The sequence below is a fragment of the Coenobita brevimanus genome, chromosome 105 (genome assembly GCF_032717465.1).
Source record: "Coenobita brevimanus isolate Jiangsu-jjx chromosome 105, ASM3271746v2, whole genome shotgun sequence".
Lineage (NCBI taxonomy): Eukaryota > Metazoa > Arthropoda > Malacostraca > Decapoda > Coenobitidae > Coenobita > Coenobita brevimanus.
Genome location: NC_137058.1, coordinates 449745 through 467278, shown reverse-complemented (window position 1 = coordinate 467278; position 17534 = coordinate 449745). Strand labels below are relative to the sequence as shown.

General features: G+C 43.6%; 1 protein-coding gene across 2 annotated transcripts in view; it reads right to left on the bottom strand.

Moving 5' to 3' along the window:
- Positions 1-632: 632 nt before the first annotated feature.
- LOC145416296 (uncharacterized) overlaps positions 633-17534 on the bottom strand; it is a 41971-nt gene continuing 25069 nt past the window's right edge. For both annotated transcript variants that reach the window (XM_080285296.1, XM_080285295.1), the window contains 6 exons: positions 4368-4472; positions 3559-3642; positions 3103-3148; positions 2399-2572; positions 1902-2006; positions 633-951 (listed from right to left, as the gene is read on the bottom strand). In XM_080285296.1, the coding sequence (XP_080141422.1) occupies positions 713-951; positions 1902-2006; positions 2399-2572; positions 3103-3148; positions 3559-3642 (648 nt within the window). In that variant the 5' untranslated portion in view covers positions 4368-4472 and the 3' untranslated portion in view covers positions 633-712. The remainder of the gene's footprint in view (positions 952-1901; positions 2007-2398; positions 2573-3102; positions 3149-3558; positions 3643-4367; positions 4473-17534) is intronic.

The following is a 17534-nucleotide window of genomic DNA, read 5'->3' as shown; positions in this document are numbered from 1 at the left end:
AGTAAAATCTGGGAATAAAATACGGGAAAAGACTACAACACAGCACTTAAATTAACAGCTACCATCACACACAGACCACCTTAGCCATAGATCCAGTAACCCCGTATAAACATGAAGGGAGAAGCTGACAAGAATAAACATCGATTTTTCACCTTCCTCAATTCCCATCTACTTCCTGGTATAAACACGAAGGATAAAGATGCTATTAATTCACCTCTACACTCTCTAATTCTCCCCTTCTTCCTTGTGTAAATATTTAAAGTGATACGGACAAAAATAAACATGAATATTAACTTTCTCTAATTCTCCTCTCCTTCCTTGTATAAACATTAGGAATAACACTAATAATTTACTCATCCTCGGTCTTCAAATCTCTCAATTCCCTCTTTCCTCCCTCATAAAACATTAAAGATAACTCTATAACCTAACCTGTCTTCCACTCTCTAGTTCTCTCTCTAGTTCTCCTCTCCTTCCTCGTATAAATAGTAAGGATAAAACTGATAATATTCCCATCCTCAGTTTTCCAGTCTCTGTAATTCCTTCTCCTCTCCTTTGTTTAAACATTACGAGTACAGTAATAAACATCAGCCTTTCTCTCTTCCCAGTTACCCTCGCCTTTCTCCTATAAACATTAAGGATCAAACTAACATAATCTACGCATCCACCGTCTTCCACCTTCCCCAAGCCTCCTCTCCTCCTCCTGCCACTCCTTTTAGAGTTTCTTCTGGTTAGCTTTCTTGTTCTCCGTTGCTTCCCTCTTTGTCGTAGCCTTAGAGAGCTGGAAAAGATCACCAGATGGCTTGTAGCTGGACCCGCCCATCATAGAGGAGGCGGACATTGGAAAACCGCCCTCATTCGTCAGTCTCAGGTTCGATCCACCAAGCACGGGGCCTGGACCGGAGGGGAATTCATTCTCCCCCAAGCTGTCTACCAGAGAATTGACCATAACATCTGTAATGGGGAAATATGTGTTAGTATCTGCGTCATGGAATAAGGTAGCAATGTGTCTACTAATCTGCTAATCTAATCTTGCATTCCACTAGGCGATTTCTTGTCTCCTCTCCTCGTCTGGTATGGAAACTCCCTAACGCTTTCTCCTTACTGACTTATTTTTGGATATGGCTGGTCAATATCCTTTTGTATGTTATTTATGCAGAATATGGCCATACTGAAAGGATTTATCTATCACTGAAGAGGACAGGGAGAAGTAATAAGCAAAATAAATCGCATAGAAAAAGATGTTAGGGAGAAATGACGAGAATACGGATCCTTGTGAGATGCGGGGATGACTTAGTGTTGTGTTCAGCCTGTGTCATTTATTAACTTCCCAATCTCACTGCCACACCCACTTCCACATCAACACTCCACCATCCTTCTTTCGGGGCATAGGAAGTGTGATGTGGGGTCTTTGTCAAATCGGGCAGCTCCATCACCCAGTTATGTCGGTGCCACCACGTCAAGGTGTGCCTCTCCTGCACTAAAAATAACAGAAACAATAATAGGAATAAGAGAAACGAGAAACAGAGTAGTAAGAATGAGAGAAAAAAATAAGAGAAACAAGAATAAAAGAATAAGAGAAAGAAGAATAAGATGAACAAGAACAAGAGAAGCAAGAACAAGAGAAGCAAGAACAAGAGAAGCAAGAACAAGAGAAACAAGAACAAGCGAAGCAAGAACAAGAGAAACAAGAACAAGAGAAACAAGAGTAAGAGAAACAAGAGTAAGAGAAAATAATAAGAGAAACAAGAGTAAGAGAAAATAATGAGAATCAAGAATAAGAGAAACAAGAATAAGAGGAAAGAATAAGAGGAGCGAGCATAAGAGAAGCGAGCATAGGAGAAGCGAGAATAAGAGAAACAAGAAAAAAGAAAAAAATCAATCACAATCTCACAAGGACTCACCCAGAACTTTCTTCTCCACCTCGGGGGAGATGGCACCCCTGGCCACTTCCTTCTCCAGTAGACCAGCCACCTCCTGCAGCGCCCGCTCGGACCCCACGTCACCTTCTGCCAGAATAAGCACAAGGACCAGTTAGGGTAGGGTACGGCAGGGCATGGTAGGGTAGGGTAGGATATGGCAGAGTAGGGTAGGGTAGGGCATGGCAGGGTAGGGCTGGGTAGGGTAGGGGAAGATAAGGTAGGTCATGGCAGGGCAGGGTAGGATAGGGTATGGCAGGGTAGGGTAAGGGAGGGTATGGAAGGGTAGGATAGGATAGGGTATGGCAGGGTAGGGTAGGGTAGGGTAGGGTAGGGTTGGAAAAGGTGTGTTAAATGCAGAGAAATGTTTAGGAGTAACGGGATTAATGAACCAGTGAGTAATGAAATGAAAAGGCAAATGAGACAACCAATGAAGCAGTGAAGCAGTTAACGAAGCAGGCCTAAACTTCCCACTAACTCACCGCGATGCATGGCTTGCTTGAAGAGAATTTTGGCCAGCTGGTAAATGACTTCCTCGAGTGAGTACTGGGTGTATGAGTAGTCCTGTACACTTGGCCTCATCCTCTCCATCACACCATCGTAGTCTGCATCTGGACTCATCATGCCCTCAGGACCCATCTCACTCATAGACACCGCTGAGGAACAAAAGAGATTGGGAGGTGATTGGACGCAGGTTAGGAGATGGTTGGATGTGATTAAGGGAAGATACACAAGGAATAAAAGGCGTAAAGGAGGGAATAAGTTGGAGCCAAGCATGCATTAAGTAATACTTTGGCTCATCATGCTCACAGACAACATAAAAGGACAAAAGGGAGATTAAGGGGTGATTGAAGGTGACCAAGGGCAGGTGGGCACTAGAAGAAACCTGGAAAGGAGAGGATAAATCAGCATCATGCATGTCTTAAGGGATACAAAAGCTCATCCTATTCACAGACGCAGCTGAAGGGCAAACAGAGATAGGGAGGTGAATAGACGTACCCAGGCAAAGATAGGAAATATATGAACGCTGTAGAGGAAAGAATAAGTCTGAACCCTGAATACCTGCGGGGTCCACCTCACTGAAAGACATCGATGAAGGGCAAGCCAGAAATCAGAGAGTGGGGCTGATGAGGAATGAAGAGCAGAATAGCATACCACGGACCAGATATAACTCAAATATACTCACGCATATCATTCTTCTTCACTAGGGACTTGAACTCATCGGGAAGCTCCTGAAAAAAAAAAAAGACAATTCATTTTTTACGTGGGAAGAGAAGCAAGTTGACGTGAGCCTCGAGGATGTGAGAAGGGAGTGGAAAAATACTGCCCTAGAATTTTATACCAGTGATAAGAGGACGATACCAGTAATACCACATTCGTTACTAATCCATGAAGAGGTAATGCCAATAATACCAGTTCATTTTTTTTTTTATCTTAGCAGGAGTTAAGACCAATAATACCAATTTACTTTTAGCTTAATACCAGTAATACCAGTTTTCTTTTAACATATAGAGATAATACCAATAATACTGATTAATTTTTTTTTGTGTGTGTGGCAACGAAAATAAGATAATTAGCTAAAATCCTCTCTCTCTCTCTCTCTCTCTCTCTCTCTCTCTCTCTCTCTCTCTCTCTCTCTCACCTTGTCCTGGGCATCCTGAAGTGTGAGGCGGTGCAGGTGTTCACGAATGTCATGCAGGTAACTCAATGCTTCCTCGGCCGTCATCTGAAAAACACGGTGAAGAACATCAGTGGTAGTAGTAGTAGTAGTAGTAGTAGTAGCAGTAGTAGTAGTAGTAGTAGTAGTAGTAGCAGTAGTAGTAGTAGTAGTAGTAGTAGTAGTAGTAGCAGTAGTAGTAGTAGTAGTAGTAGTAGCAGTAGTAGTAGTAGTAGTAGTAGTAGCAGTAGTAGTAGTAGTAGCAGTAGTAAAGGAGTGGTGGTGGTGGTAGTGGTAATAGTAGCAGTAACAGCGTTATTATTACCGGTATTATTATTATCATTATTATTATTATTATTATTTAGTATTATTATTATTATTACTAGTAGTAGTAGCAGTAGTAGTAGTTATAGTATTTGCAGTGCAGTAGTAGTTTGTAGTTTGTAGTGCAGTAGCAGTAGTAGTAGTGGTAGTAGTAATGGTAGTTTGTAGTGTAGTAGTAGTAGTAGTAGTAGTAGCCTCAGGTTCATCTGTAATGTGCACCCAGTGGACTACAGGCATTGCCCTTCTGCGTCCACGATCCTGCTTCTGGGGGATAGGGAAGTAGCTGAGGGACGTTTGTTTAGCCAGGCAGTGGAGCCACCTGGTTGTATCGGTGCCACCAGGCGAAGGGGACCCTCCAAAACACCACCTGAGTAATACACGCATAAATACAGGGTTGTCCATACATTGCACACTCCCCCCCTCTCTCTCTCTCTCTCTCTCTCTCTCTCTCTCTCTCTCTCCATACCCACCAGCCCCTCCGCAATCAGCTCCTGTATGGCCAGAGTCACCCCCTCCTCGTCACCTGTCTTATACACATACAGAGCCAGGTCCAGGGGAGAGTACCGCACCAGACTCTGAAAAAAGAAGAAAATGAGTCAGTTCCAGCAATATTAGTCAGGTCCAGCTACGTATTTCTTCCTGTTAACGTCATGTATTGTTGTATTAGCTCAAGAGTTATTGCTTCCTCGTCCCCGTCTTAGGCTGCGTCCACACCAAAAGCGGGCGGAAGTTTTGCATATCTATAACCCTATGAAATGGCCACACTGGACGCGGGCGGGTGCGGGGGAGAACTTCTATGGGTTACACTGATGCAGAAGAAGAGGGAGAATAGGAAGGGGAAGAAAAGGAGGAAAAAGAGGAAGAAGAAGAAAAAGAAATAGAATAAGAATAAAAAGAAGAAAAAAAAGTTGAAGAAGAAGAAGAAAAGAAGAAGAAGAGGAAGGAGAAGAAGAGAAAGAAGAAGAAGGAAGAAGAAGAGGAAGAAGAAGAGGAAGAAGAAGAGGAAGAAGAAGAGGAGGAGGAAGGAGAGGAAGAAGGAATGAGTTAATGTGAACTTTGTGTTATATTTCAGCTAACGTTATACAGAGTTATTAAGCTCAGAATAACTCACAACTTATTTCTCTGGGAGTTGTGCCTTCAAGAGCTGTTATACTGCATTAAAAAGCACAATAAGTTAGGTCTGTGAGGTAGAGATGAGATTCCAGGGGCTTGAATGGCGAGTGAATGAGTGTGTGGCCCATTTCACTGAGCATGGTGTTGATAAATCTCTCTCTATCCTATTTTCTCTTTCCCTAATATCAGAGCTTTATCTGTCTTTTGATGATGATGATGATGATGATGGTGATGACGATGATGATGATGATGATGATGATGGTGGCAATGATATTGATAATGATGATGGTGGCAATGATGATGATGATGATGATGATGATGCTGGTGGCAATGATGATGATGGTAATGATGATGGTGATGATGATAATGATTGTGGTGGCAATGATGATGATGATGATGATAGTGGCAATAATGATGATGGAGATGATGATGATGATGGTGGTGGCAATGAATGATGATGATGATGATGATAGTGGCAATAATGATGATGATGATGATGGTGGCAATGATGATGATGATGATGATGATGATGATGATGATAGTGATGTTGATGATGATGATAGTGACAATAATGATGATGGAGATGATGATGATGATGATGATGATGGTGGCATTGATGATGATGATGATGATGATGATAGTGGCGATAATGATGATGGAGATGATGATGTATTTCCAGAGAGACGGAGGGGCAATCTGGCTGCAACACACTGGCAAACTGCAACCCTGACCTGCAACCCCAGCCTTGCACTTCAGGGTCGGCTCCGGAAAATTGTCGGATCTCGTAAAGCAATTCCCTTCCTCATCTGTCTCGCTGTCCTCTCTACCGCCAGCTCCACGGAAAGGTATGTGAGTTTTTTCCTCCCTCCCTCCCTCCCTCTCTCTCTGTCTCTCTCTTTCTCTCTCTCTGTCTCTCTGTCTCTCTCTTTCTCTCTCTCTCTAATGCATTCTCCAGACAGGGTTAACATGGGGTGGTTCATCACATCCAAACTACACTCATTAACCATCTAAAGTCGTTTTATGGCTGTGTTAATGATCTGAACTATATACTCCAGCTGACTTTGACCTTGACCTTGACCTTGATAGCTTTGTCCTTTAGGGTCAAGAAATATCTATTGCTGTAAGGTGTATCTGTGCCAGTATTTCACTTTTTGTACAGCGTCCCTGACCAGATGGTTATGTGTAAGACCGAACGTGAGATCATATGGTGTACATTGTCTCACTGTACCCACACCACCACCACCACCACCTCTATCACCACCACCACCACCACCACCACCACCACCACCTCTATCACCACTACCACCACCACCTCTATCACCACCACCACCACCACCACCACCACCTCTATCACCACCACCATCACCACCTCTATCACCACCACCACCACCACCTCTATTACCATCACCACCATCAGCACCACAATCACTCATTCTTTTACACCAACATTCATAACCACACAGTCCCCAGTCTCTCACCACCACCACCACCACCGCCACCACAATCACCACCACCAACATTCACTATCATACAGTTCTAATTCTCTCACCTCCACCACCGCCACCACCACCACCACCACCACCACCACCACTCACTCTCTCAGCCCAGCACTCGCTTCCAGCCTCCCTTCCTCTGATAAACAAACAGGAATAAAAGGTTGAGATGCCTTGAATGGAGCTTCTTGAATCCCACCCACTGCTTGTCCCTTGATCCCGTGCATAAAAAGAGACGTCCTTCCATAATGCAGTGCGTATCATTCATCACTCTGTTATGCATTCATTCACTGGCACGGCATTCAGGTGTATTCACTGACCTGCCTCAAGATATTCACACACCCACACACACCCGCACACTCATACCCACACCCACACACACACACACACACTCTCTCTCTCTCTCTCTCTCTCTCCCTCTCCCTCTCTCTCTCTCTAATCTCGCGTCCATTCACATGTCCCTGTCGCCACTCTTCCCTGTCATTTTTTCGAGCGTCCTTTTTGCATTCACATTTTCTTCTCATTTCATCTCTATTTTTCGTAACCCCTTCAGTACGATGATACGCTTTATTTTTATTTTTATTTTTTAATTCTCAGTGACGATATAAATTAAAGGTATAATTTTTTGACCTGAAGGCAGAATAAATAATACCTTCATTTATTTATTTTTTTTTCTATACTCTGTTCACTTTTATTAGGCGTCAAACTGCCATCTCCCCATCCTGAATGCTAAGCTATAGGAATACTTTAACACTAGAACATGGTGCTAGTCACGAAGAAGTGGGCGGGATGGGCTGGGATTTAGGTGGATGATGAGGCTGGGGCCGGTGAGTATACCCTGTGAAAATACTTGTTGAAGAATGAGTGGTGTGAGTGCCGTGAAGGATTATATTACAGTATCCTTCGGGAGAGAAAGTGCTGGGAGAGGGGAGGTAAAGAAATGGGTGTAGGGGACAAAGAAATGGGAGGAATGAGTTGGCCTTATGGTGGGGGATGGGAGGGGGTCATGGGAGTCTACCCTGAGAAAATGGGAGCCGTGGTATTAATGGTTCAAATGCAAGTAAGGTTTATCTCGGAGCTTTTTTTTTTTTTTTTTTACACGAAAGACAAGGAAAAAAAAAGCCCAGTTTGCTTTACATAGCCTTGGGACATGTATCTATCTGTCTGTCTATCTGTCTATTTATCTATCTGCCTGTCTGTCTATCTATCTGTGTGTGTGTGTGTGTGTGCAAAAGACGCAGGTATCACTCTTCAGCTTATTTACAGTTGCAGTGTTTACCTTGTGCAACAATCAAAAGCAGACACGCTCGCTGAGATCCCTGTCACTCAAGGCTGTGTGGGCGATTCCCTAACACATTTTCCTTAGCGATTTATTCTGCATATTACACCTTAGTATTTTTAATGTTACCGATGCAGATTATACTGATATTTAAAACGAAATTAATGCAGGGGGAAGTTAAGAAGCTAAGGTGTAAAATAAATCGCTAAGGAAGAGGCGATACGGAAAGCTCTTATGCTCTCAATCCCAGCCACTTCACCACCATCCACACACGCATCATCCCGCCCTAATACCCACTCCAGCCAGTAATCCACCCCTTATCCATACTTAATACATCAGTCTATCTACCTATCCATCTATCTATCTGTCTCTCTATCTATCTATCTACTTATCTATCTAGCTATTTTTCCGTTTGCTTATATATCAATCATTCTGCTAATATTTCAATCATTCACTCTGGCGTTGATAATGGCTTCCTGTTTATTTTTCCTTTATCACTAAACACTGAAAATATTTTTGAATTAATGTACCTACTGTTATACTACTTTCCAAACAGCGATATATCAGGAAAAATGACGCTCAAAATTCACTCCCCCCCCCCATTTCAAAATCCTGGCTGTGCCCCTTCCCTCTCCAGTCGAATTTATGAAGCCTATGACAAAATATTTAAACCGGAAGGATATTATATATTAGCAGGTGGGTCTCTACACCTGAATAAAATTGCTTATAGAGAAAAAAATATATAAAATTACTTAGACCAAAAAAATCTATAACATTCTATCTATCTATTGCCAGACTCCGCAATCCCGTTTGGGGTGGTCACAAACAAATCGCCTCCAAGTCGCCCTGTCCCCCGCCATTTCACTGCCCTGCTCCCAACTCACACCCCCCTCTCTCATATACCTCTCCACCCCATCCCTCCATCTCATCCTCGGCCTCCCCCTCCCTCTCCCTCCCTCCACCTCACCTACATACACCCTCTTCGTCAGTCGTTCATTCTCCATTCTCTCCACATGCCCAAAAATGAGGCCACTGTATTGAAAAGGTTAAGCACTCAGTCAGGTTAGCAATTGATCGCCTCTTGGAATACTTTACGGCGTGAAAAGAATGAAACAAAGGCTGACAGCTTGCAATTCTCATCCCCTCCCTATAAGCTTAGCAAAATGAAACGGAGTGTCAAGATCCGGACAGTCTGATAAGTTTAGATTTACTGCGATTTAAAGACCTGAGAGAGAGAGAGAGAGAGAGAGAGAGAGAGAGAGAGAGAGAGAGAGAGGGAGGAAGAATTACAGGGAGCACCGGTTGACTCTTAGGTTAGGAAAATAGAAAAGAGAGTGAGTTGTTAGACGGGTGTTGCGTGACCGCCGTGATGGGAGAGGGATACGACCACGAGAGACAGTGGCGCAGTGGTCTTTCTACTTTAGGGACAAGACACGCTGTTGTGTATACCTCGCAGACACACACACACACACACACACACACACACACACACACACACACACACACACACACACACACACACACACACACACACACACACACACACACACACATTAAATCCACACACTTAACGATCCCAACCCCACACACACACACACACACACACACACACACACACACACACACACACACACACGCTAACGGGCTAAATTACGGTAAATGGAAGTAGTTAGGAGCATCGATGGAAGTTTGTGCAGCTGAAGTGGAGGGCGGGGAGTGATTAATTTCCTGAGTGGATGGTAGGCGTGTAACTTGGAAAAATCGGAGGAATTCTTTAAGTACCTGCGTGGATTTCGTTGCATTTCTTCCTTAGCGATTTATTCTGCACATGGCGCCTCAGTAATCCATAATGGTGTAAATCCGGAGAACGTTCACACATATGCACACCACTCCCACCTCAGACACACCCCAGACACGCCACAAACATATCACCAATCCCCCTACCCCAGGAGAGTTAGTTACATTGTTCCATTTATAAAGTCTCCACGATACTTGCACGCGTCAGTTTCAGTCACCTAACAGGAGTTTTCCACGCTGCTCGATCTCTAACAGCCTCACTATTCAGCCCACTTATCCGTGAGGTCACACTCTATGACCTCATCTTGTCTTTTTCGATCTACCATTTGCAACCTCACCCCCAGCGTTCACACCTCTCACTCTCCGCACCCAGTTTCATCCCCCATCCTCTCCACATCCCCAGACCATCTCAGTCTACCTCATCTCATCACAACACTAATACATTCACGTCCCATCCTTCAACTATTCATTCGCCATAAAACTCTACGGTCGCAGCTTACCAGATTTCAACCTTCGGAAAAGCACAGTGAGAGAGAAAGTAAGAGAGTGAGCTGAGTGAGTGAGTGAGTGAATGAGTGAGTGAGTGAGTGAGTGAATGAGTGAGTTGAGTGAGTGAGTGAGTGAGTGATGAATGAGTGAGTGAGTGAGTGAATGGGTGCGTGAGTGAGTGCGTGAATGAGTAAGTGAGTGACACAGTTAGGGACACACCTTGGATCTGACCGCCTCTGTGGGTGCGGCAGAGAGAGAGAGAGAGAGAGAGAGAGAGAGAGAGAGAGAGAGAGAGAGAGGGAGAGAGAGAATCACGTACTGAAATAATTTAGACAGATCCAGGGCCACAGTAAATGTAGAGAAGTTGAGGCGGCTTAACTGAGGTGCGTGGGACGAGCTTAGCCTGTGTGTGTGTGTGTGTGTGTGTGTGTGTGTGTGTGTGTGTGTGTGTGTGTGTGTAGTAGATAGATAGATGGGTAGATCGATAGAGAATGATAGAGAAATATTGATAAACATGGATAGACTGAGGTGATAGATAGGTTGAGAGATGAGTAGAAAGATGGATAGATAGATAGATAGATAGATAGATAGATAGATAGATAGGAAGATAGACAGATAAAGTTGGTTGATAGATGGATAGGAAGGTAGATTAATAGATAGATAGATAGATAAGTACTTAGATAGACGTATGGATGCACATAGACATATATACAGGCAAACAGACTGGAAGATTTATTGATAGACAGACAAATAGATAGATAGATAGATAAATAGATAGATAGATAGATAGACAGACAGATACGTAGGTAGGTGGGTAGGTAGACATATATAAAGATAGACGGAGAGAAAAGATAGACAAATAGATAGATAGATGAATAGATAAATAGGTAGGTAGATAGATAGTTAAATATAAACAGATAGACAGACGAGAGAGAGAGAGAGAGAGAGAGAGAGAGAGAGAGAAACACCTACAGTGGCAGGGGATATCGGCGATTCGATCCGATTTCTTCTTTGCTAATGTTTTCTATGCTACGGCCCTTTCACTGACACACACACACACACACACACACACACACACACACACACACACACACACACACACACACACACACAATCTCTGTCTATCTATCTATCGGCAGACGCTTAATCCCGCAAGGGACGACCACAGACAATTCGTCTCCACGTCTGTCTGTCCTCTGTCTTTTGGCTGCCCTCCCTGCAACTCACACCCCCGTCTCTCATGTATCTCTTCACTCCAACCTTCCATCTCGTCCTCGGCCTCCCTTTCCCTCTCCATCTCACTCACATACACTCTTCTAGTCAGTCTCTCATTGTCCATCCACCTTACATGGCCAAAACATCTCAAAGCATTTCTCTTAGCACTTTCCGTCACATCCACATCAACACTACAACGCTCCCCTACTTCCTCATTTGTCTGTCTGTCTCTCCACGTCTGTCTGTCTGTCTCTCCTATCTCTTTATGTCATAATTACTGATACACTATAAATTGTGAGTAAAATTATTCACTTCCTTGTCAGTGTCATTTTACTCTCCTGCTTTCTTTCTTATCGCCACAGCTTCATCTAAAACCCGGTGGACTGCAGGCTGAAGCTGTCCCTCTCTTGTAGCCCATGCAATTTACAGAAGCAAATTTTGAGATGCAACGTTCCTATATGTTCATTAAGTATCATGGGAATTTGTACAGAAATATATCAGTGCGTTGTTGCTTTGTGGGGACCATCTTGCATTCCCCTGGGTGTGTCGGCAATCTTTCATCCCTTAAATAATGGTTTTTGGACTATCGCATTTTAATATTGGAACTTTTAATATTCTCCTATGTCTCTATTTCCTGAGTCAGTTAAATATAAAACCGTCTGACGTTAGCTGTAATAAAAAGAAATAAACTTGTTCCAGGCATGAGAGGGTAAAACGTTCAAATTTCAAAAAGGATATTCTTTTCCGATACTGAGATGCGATAAGTGCAACTGTGGAACGTACCCGCCGCCATATTCCCTTTGCAGACGGGAAAGTGATATTCGATAGCTTTGTTGCCCCACCACACACAACGGCTGGTGATGGCTGCGTGTACCTTGCCACTCTAAGTGCGCGTCCACACCAAATACTGGCTGGTTCGGGCGGGTTAAAGAAAAGGTCGATTCATATAAGCACACCTAACTTCTGCGATATTTTTATCTTGCGAGAAACGTCATGTGATGTTTCCAAGACAGATCGCGGGAAAAATATTAATCAAGAATATAAAATGATAGACCGAGCTGGATGTTGTTGAAAGTAAAGGGATATTTATATGGAAGCCTGTAGGGAACTGAGAAATGGAGGAATGGGACCTTTGAAATATTAAGCATTATTTTGGCCCTAAGGCGTCTGGCGTTAGTTGAAATATAATAATTTTAATTATTCGCCAAAACGTTAATGGGCAGAGCTTTTCATCGTTTTCAATAATCAGTTTATTTGAGGTGAATAAGAGAGTGAAAAAGAAAACGGAAAATTAGAAAACTAGAATGAATTAGACACACTTCCATCCTTTCTTCCATATTCCATTCGGGTAAGGTAGTTCCCTGACACCTTTTCCTAAGCGATTTAATTTGCTTATTACACCTCGCCGGTCTCTTCTGTTAGATAAATAACTCTGATATAATTTCTCTGCATTAGTAACGTACGAAACTATATTAGCCAGTCGTATCCAAAAATAAATCTGTAAGGAAGAGGTGTTAGGGAGCTTCTCAGACGTCGAGAATATCAACCCTTGGGGCAAAGGACTGAATGATAGATAGATAGATAGATAGATAGATAGATAGATAGTTATGTAATCTATGTCAGTATATAAAGATATGAATTACTTAGAAGGGAATAACATGGTGTAATAAGCAAACTAAATCGCTAAGGAAGATCTGTTAGGGAGCCGGCTAAGCCCACGAGAGTACCTAGGACAGTCTCTCGAGGGTGCGGCATCCACGTCACTCCTTTGTTATTGACCAGCCGCCCTCACCCCACCCACACCCACCCACACCCACCCCGACCCACCCACCCACACCCACCCCGACCCACCCACCCACACCCCACCTACTCACCCACACCCCACCCTATCCCACCCACCCTCACCCACACCCCACCCACTCCCACTCACACCTCACCCTCACACTCATCCTTACCCCACCCATACCACACCCTCACACTAACCCTTATCCACCCACACCCCACCCTCACACTCACCCTTACCCACCCACACCCCACCCTCACACTAACCCTTACCCACCCACACCCCACCCTCACACTCACCCTCACCCCACCCACACCCTACCCTCAAACTCACCCTTACCCCACCCACACCCCACCCACACCCACTCACATCCTCATCCCTCACTCACTCCTCCCTTACTTCTCTCTCGCCTCCACCCTCACCCTCACCTACACCCACCCCCACCCCCACCCCCACCCACACCCTCACTTACAACTCATTAGTTTGACAAAGCTGAGGCGGGGCGGGGAAATAGCCACTACACCCAAAAATATCACCACTACCACCACCACCACCACCACCATCATCACCATCATCATCATCATCATCATCATCATCATCATCACTTTCACTGTCATCATCATCTCTTTCATTAATATCATCATCATCATTATCAACATCATTAACACTAGAGTAAGGTACTAGTCACGAAGAAGTGCTGTAGAAAGCGTGTTGAATCATAGCACTGCCTTATTCTGCTATTGAAATACGGAAATAAGCAGCCAAAGGACTAAAATTTCCTCCTAGTTAAAATGAATAGACTATAGAAAGGCGTTGAAGTGTGGTAAATATTATACATGAGAGGAGAGACTGAATGGGAGTGAATGAGGTCGCTTCTTCATTCATCTGGGAGCCATAGCGCTAGGGAGGGTACCAGAGAGCATGTATGTAAATTATTTTATTGTTATTATTATTATTATTGCTATTATTATTATTATTATTGTTGTTGTTGTTGTTGTTGTTGTTCTTCTTCTTCTTCTTCTTCTTCTTCTTCCTCTTCTTCTTTTTTGTGGGTATTAGTAATAATAATAATAATAATAATAATAATAATAATAATGATAATAATAATACCGTAATATTTACTGCTGTTACTACTACGGATGCTGTTGCTATTCCTGCTGGTGCGATTACTACAATTACTACTACCACTACTATTACTACTACTACTACTACTATTACTACCACTATCACCACCAACACCACCACTACTACTACTATTACTACCACCGCCACCACCACCACTATTACTACTACTACTACTACTATTACTACCACCATCACCACTATCACCACCAACACCACCACTACTACTACTATTACTACCACCGCCACCACCACCACTACTACTACTACCACTATTACTATTACTACCACCATCACCACTATCACCACCAACACCACCACTACTACTACTACTACTACCACCGCCACCACCACCAGCACCACCACTACTACTACTACTACTACTACTACTACTACTACTACCACTACTACTCTAACACCCGTATCTCGTCAGGTTGTTGAGGGTCGCGTGTAAGAGGAATATAATGAACAGGTGCACATCACACACCTAGGAGAGGTTATTGCCTGGTGTGTGTTGCCATGGATACCGAGTAGGCCTACGACGCTTACCTGCACACACACACACACACACACACACACACACACACACACACACACACACACACACACACACACACACACACACACACACACACACACACACACACACACACACACACACACACACACACACACACACACACACACACACACATACACACACACACCTTCTTTCTCTAGTTACAGAGAGAGAGAGAGAGAGAGAGAGAGAGAGAGAGAGAGAGGAGTGTGTGCGTGTGTGTGTGTGTGTACTGGTGGTGTTAATTAGGTGTACTGGTGCTGTTAATTAGGTGTACTGGTGCTGTTAATTAGGTGTACTGGTGCTGTTGATTAGGGGTACTGGTGCTGTTGATTAGGTGTACTGGTGCTAGTTATTAGGTGTACTGGTGCTAGTTATTAGGTGTACTGGTGCTAGTTATTAGGTGTACTGGTGCTAGTTATTAGGTGTACTGGTGCTGTTGATTAGGTGTACTGGTGCTGTTGATTAGGTGTACTGGTGCTGTTGATTAGGTGTACTGGTGCTGTTGATTAGGTGTACTGGTGCTGTTGATTAGGTGTACTGGTGGTGTTAATTAGGTGTACTGGTGGTGTTGATTAGGTGTACTGGTGCTGTTGATTAGGTGTACCGGTGCTGTTAATTAGGTGTACTGGTGCTGTTGATTAGGTGTACTGGTGCTGTTGATTAGGTGTACTGGTGCTGTTCATGTCTCTGTATAGGGCAGTGTCTGAGGGGTGAGTTGTGGAGATTCATGAAGGATAAGTAGGCGAAGTGTAATCTTTACGTGTCTCTCTTGGAAGGGCAGTAGTTGAAGGATGAATGACCTGTGGGATTTCATTAAGGAGGCTTTTGCTCACGTGGCCTCGCTCCTTTGGGGTTTGTAGCGTCTGTGGAATGAATATTTGGTCTAAGTTCTTGAAGGATTTATTTATTTATTTATTCATTTCTTTTGGTGAGGTGTACATGTGCCTTTCGGGGATGGGTGGAATTTGAGGGGTGAATATTCAGTGGAGATTGATGAATATTGGTGTTGGGCTGCGGTGGTGGTTGGGGTGGTGAATTACGTGATGTACAGGTGCTTAGGGGACACACGCGATTAAACCTCTGGCCGCGGTTTGTACACCTGGGTCATTTATTCAAGCAAACACCAGAGGATTTTGTTGAACTAAGAGACATTCCATCAGTCAAAGGAAAATAAAGAAAAAACTCAATTATTCCTTTCTATGGTACTGGTGCATCTAGGAAAATATTCAGGACAACAACACACAATTTCTTTCATTCGGGGAAAATCCTAACTCTCAAGGACTTCTAAAAAACAATTTCGAGTATTATACCTCTTTTTTAAAATGAGGTTTTGAAATTTAATAACGCTAACATCAGATCATTTTTACCAAGTCGAGCAATCCTAGCAGGTAATGGTGAAAGGTAAGGCATGGAGGGATTGGCCAGAGAGCAGGAACCTCCCTCACAGGATTTACTTACATCACAGTCTCAATAAAACGTACTTCCTGGAGGCTTAGTAATGTGTTGTGCAAATGCGCTTTATTCAGATCAATTTAATAAGGTTTTGTTGAATCGAGACTACTCCTGCCAGGCAATGGGATAAGGCAATGGGATTATACAACGGGGTAATACAATGCACGGAGGGAATCTGCCTTACTGCATTGAATTTCATCACGGTCTTAGCCAGCATGCTTTCAGGAGGCGAGTTATGTGCAGTGTAAGTGTGTGGAAGCCTGGCAGTGGTGTGTGTGTGTGTGTGTGTGTGTGTGTGTGTGTGTGTGTGTATGTGTGGCCTTGCACTGAGGAGAGCTGGGCTACCATCGGAATATCTCAAATACCACCACATTCTCGTCCTGTGCTGCTCCTGCCTAGATTAATACGGTAATAGTTTGCAGATAAGTGGCTTTAATTAACTGTAATAACTATGGATATTATTCCTCGCCGAAAGAGTTCATCATTAAGGAATAACTTAATTACTCTCATTATAATTATAGACTAACTCGATTACTCTCATTACTGTGCTCACTGTGAAACAATAGGGTGAAACAGGCCACCACTGTGAAGCTAGTCAGAGTGAAACTGGCTGCCACTGTGAAATGATAGTGAAAGAGACCACTACGGTGAAGCAATACTAAGTGAAACAAGCCACCACTGTGACAAACTACAGTGAAACGGGGCATCACTGTTAAACAACACAGTGAAACAAGCCACCACTGTGAAGCAATAGTGACTAGTAGTACCCCTTATATCGAATGGGTTAATATCTATGTCAAGTCAGCGGCATCTGTGACTAACCTGCATCTTATATTAATTTCCCACAGCCTCACCCACGCCCATACCAGCAGACTGAGCCATTTCCGCAACAAATACCGGGAAGTGAGTCTCTAAAGAAGCCCTATTTTCAGACCATCCTTGATATTGCCATACATTATACTGTACAATGAATAATATCAATACTTTCACTACAGGGATGCGTTTTTATTCAATTCTTTTTACTGCTAGATGATGTTATTCACCTGAAGCCGCACACACACACACACACACACACACACACACACACACACACACACACACACATCACATCAGCACCGCATCTATAATCACCTCAGCCACACCACCACACCAAAATAATACCAAGACTATTACCGTACTCAACACACACACACACACACACACACACACACACACACACACACACACACACACACACACACACACACACACACACACACTCATCTTTAGTATCGATTCAGGGAGGTAACGAACAGGGTTATATTTAGGTCACGCTCTGATATGACCCCAGTT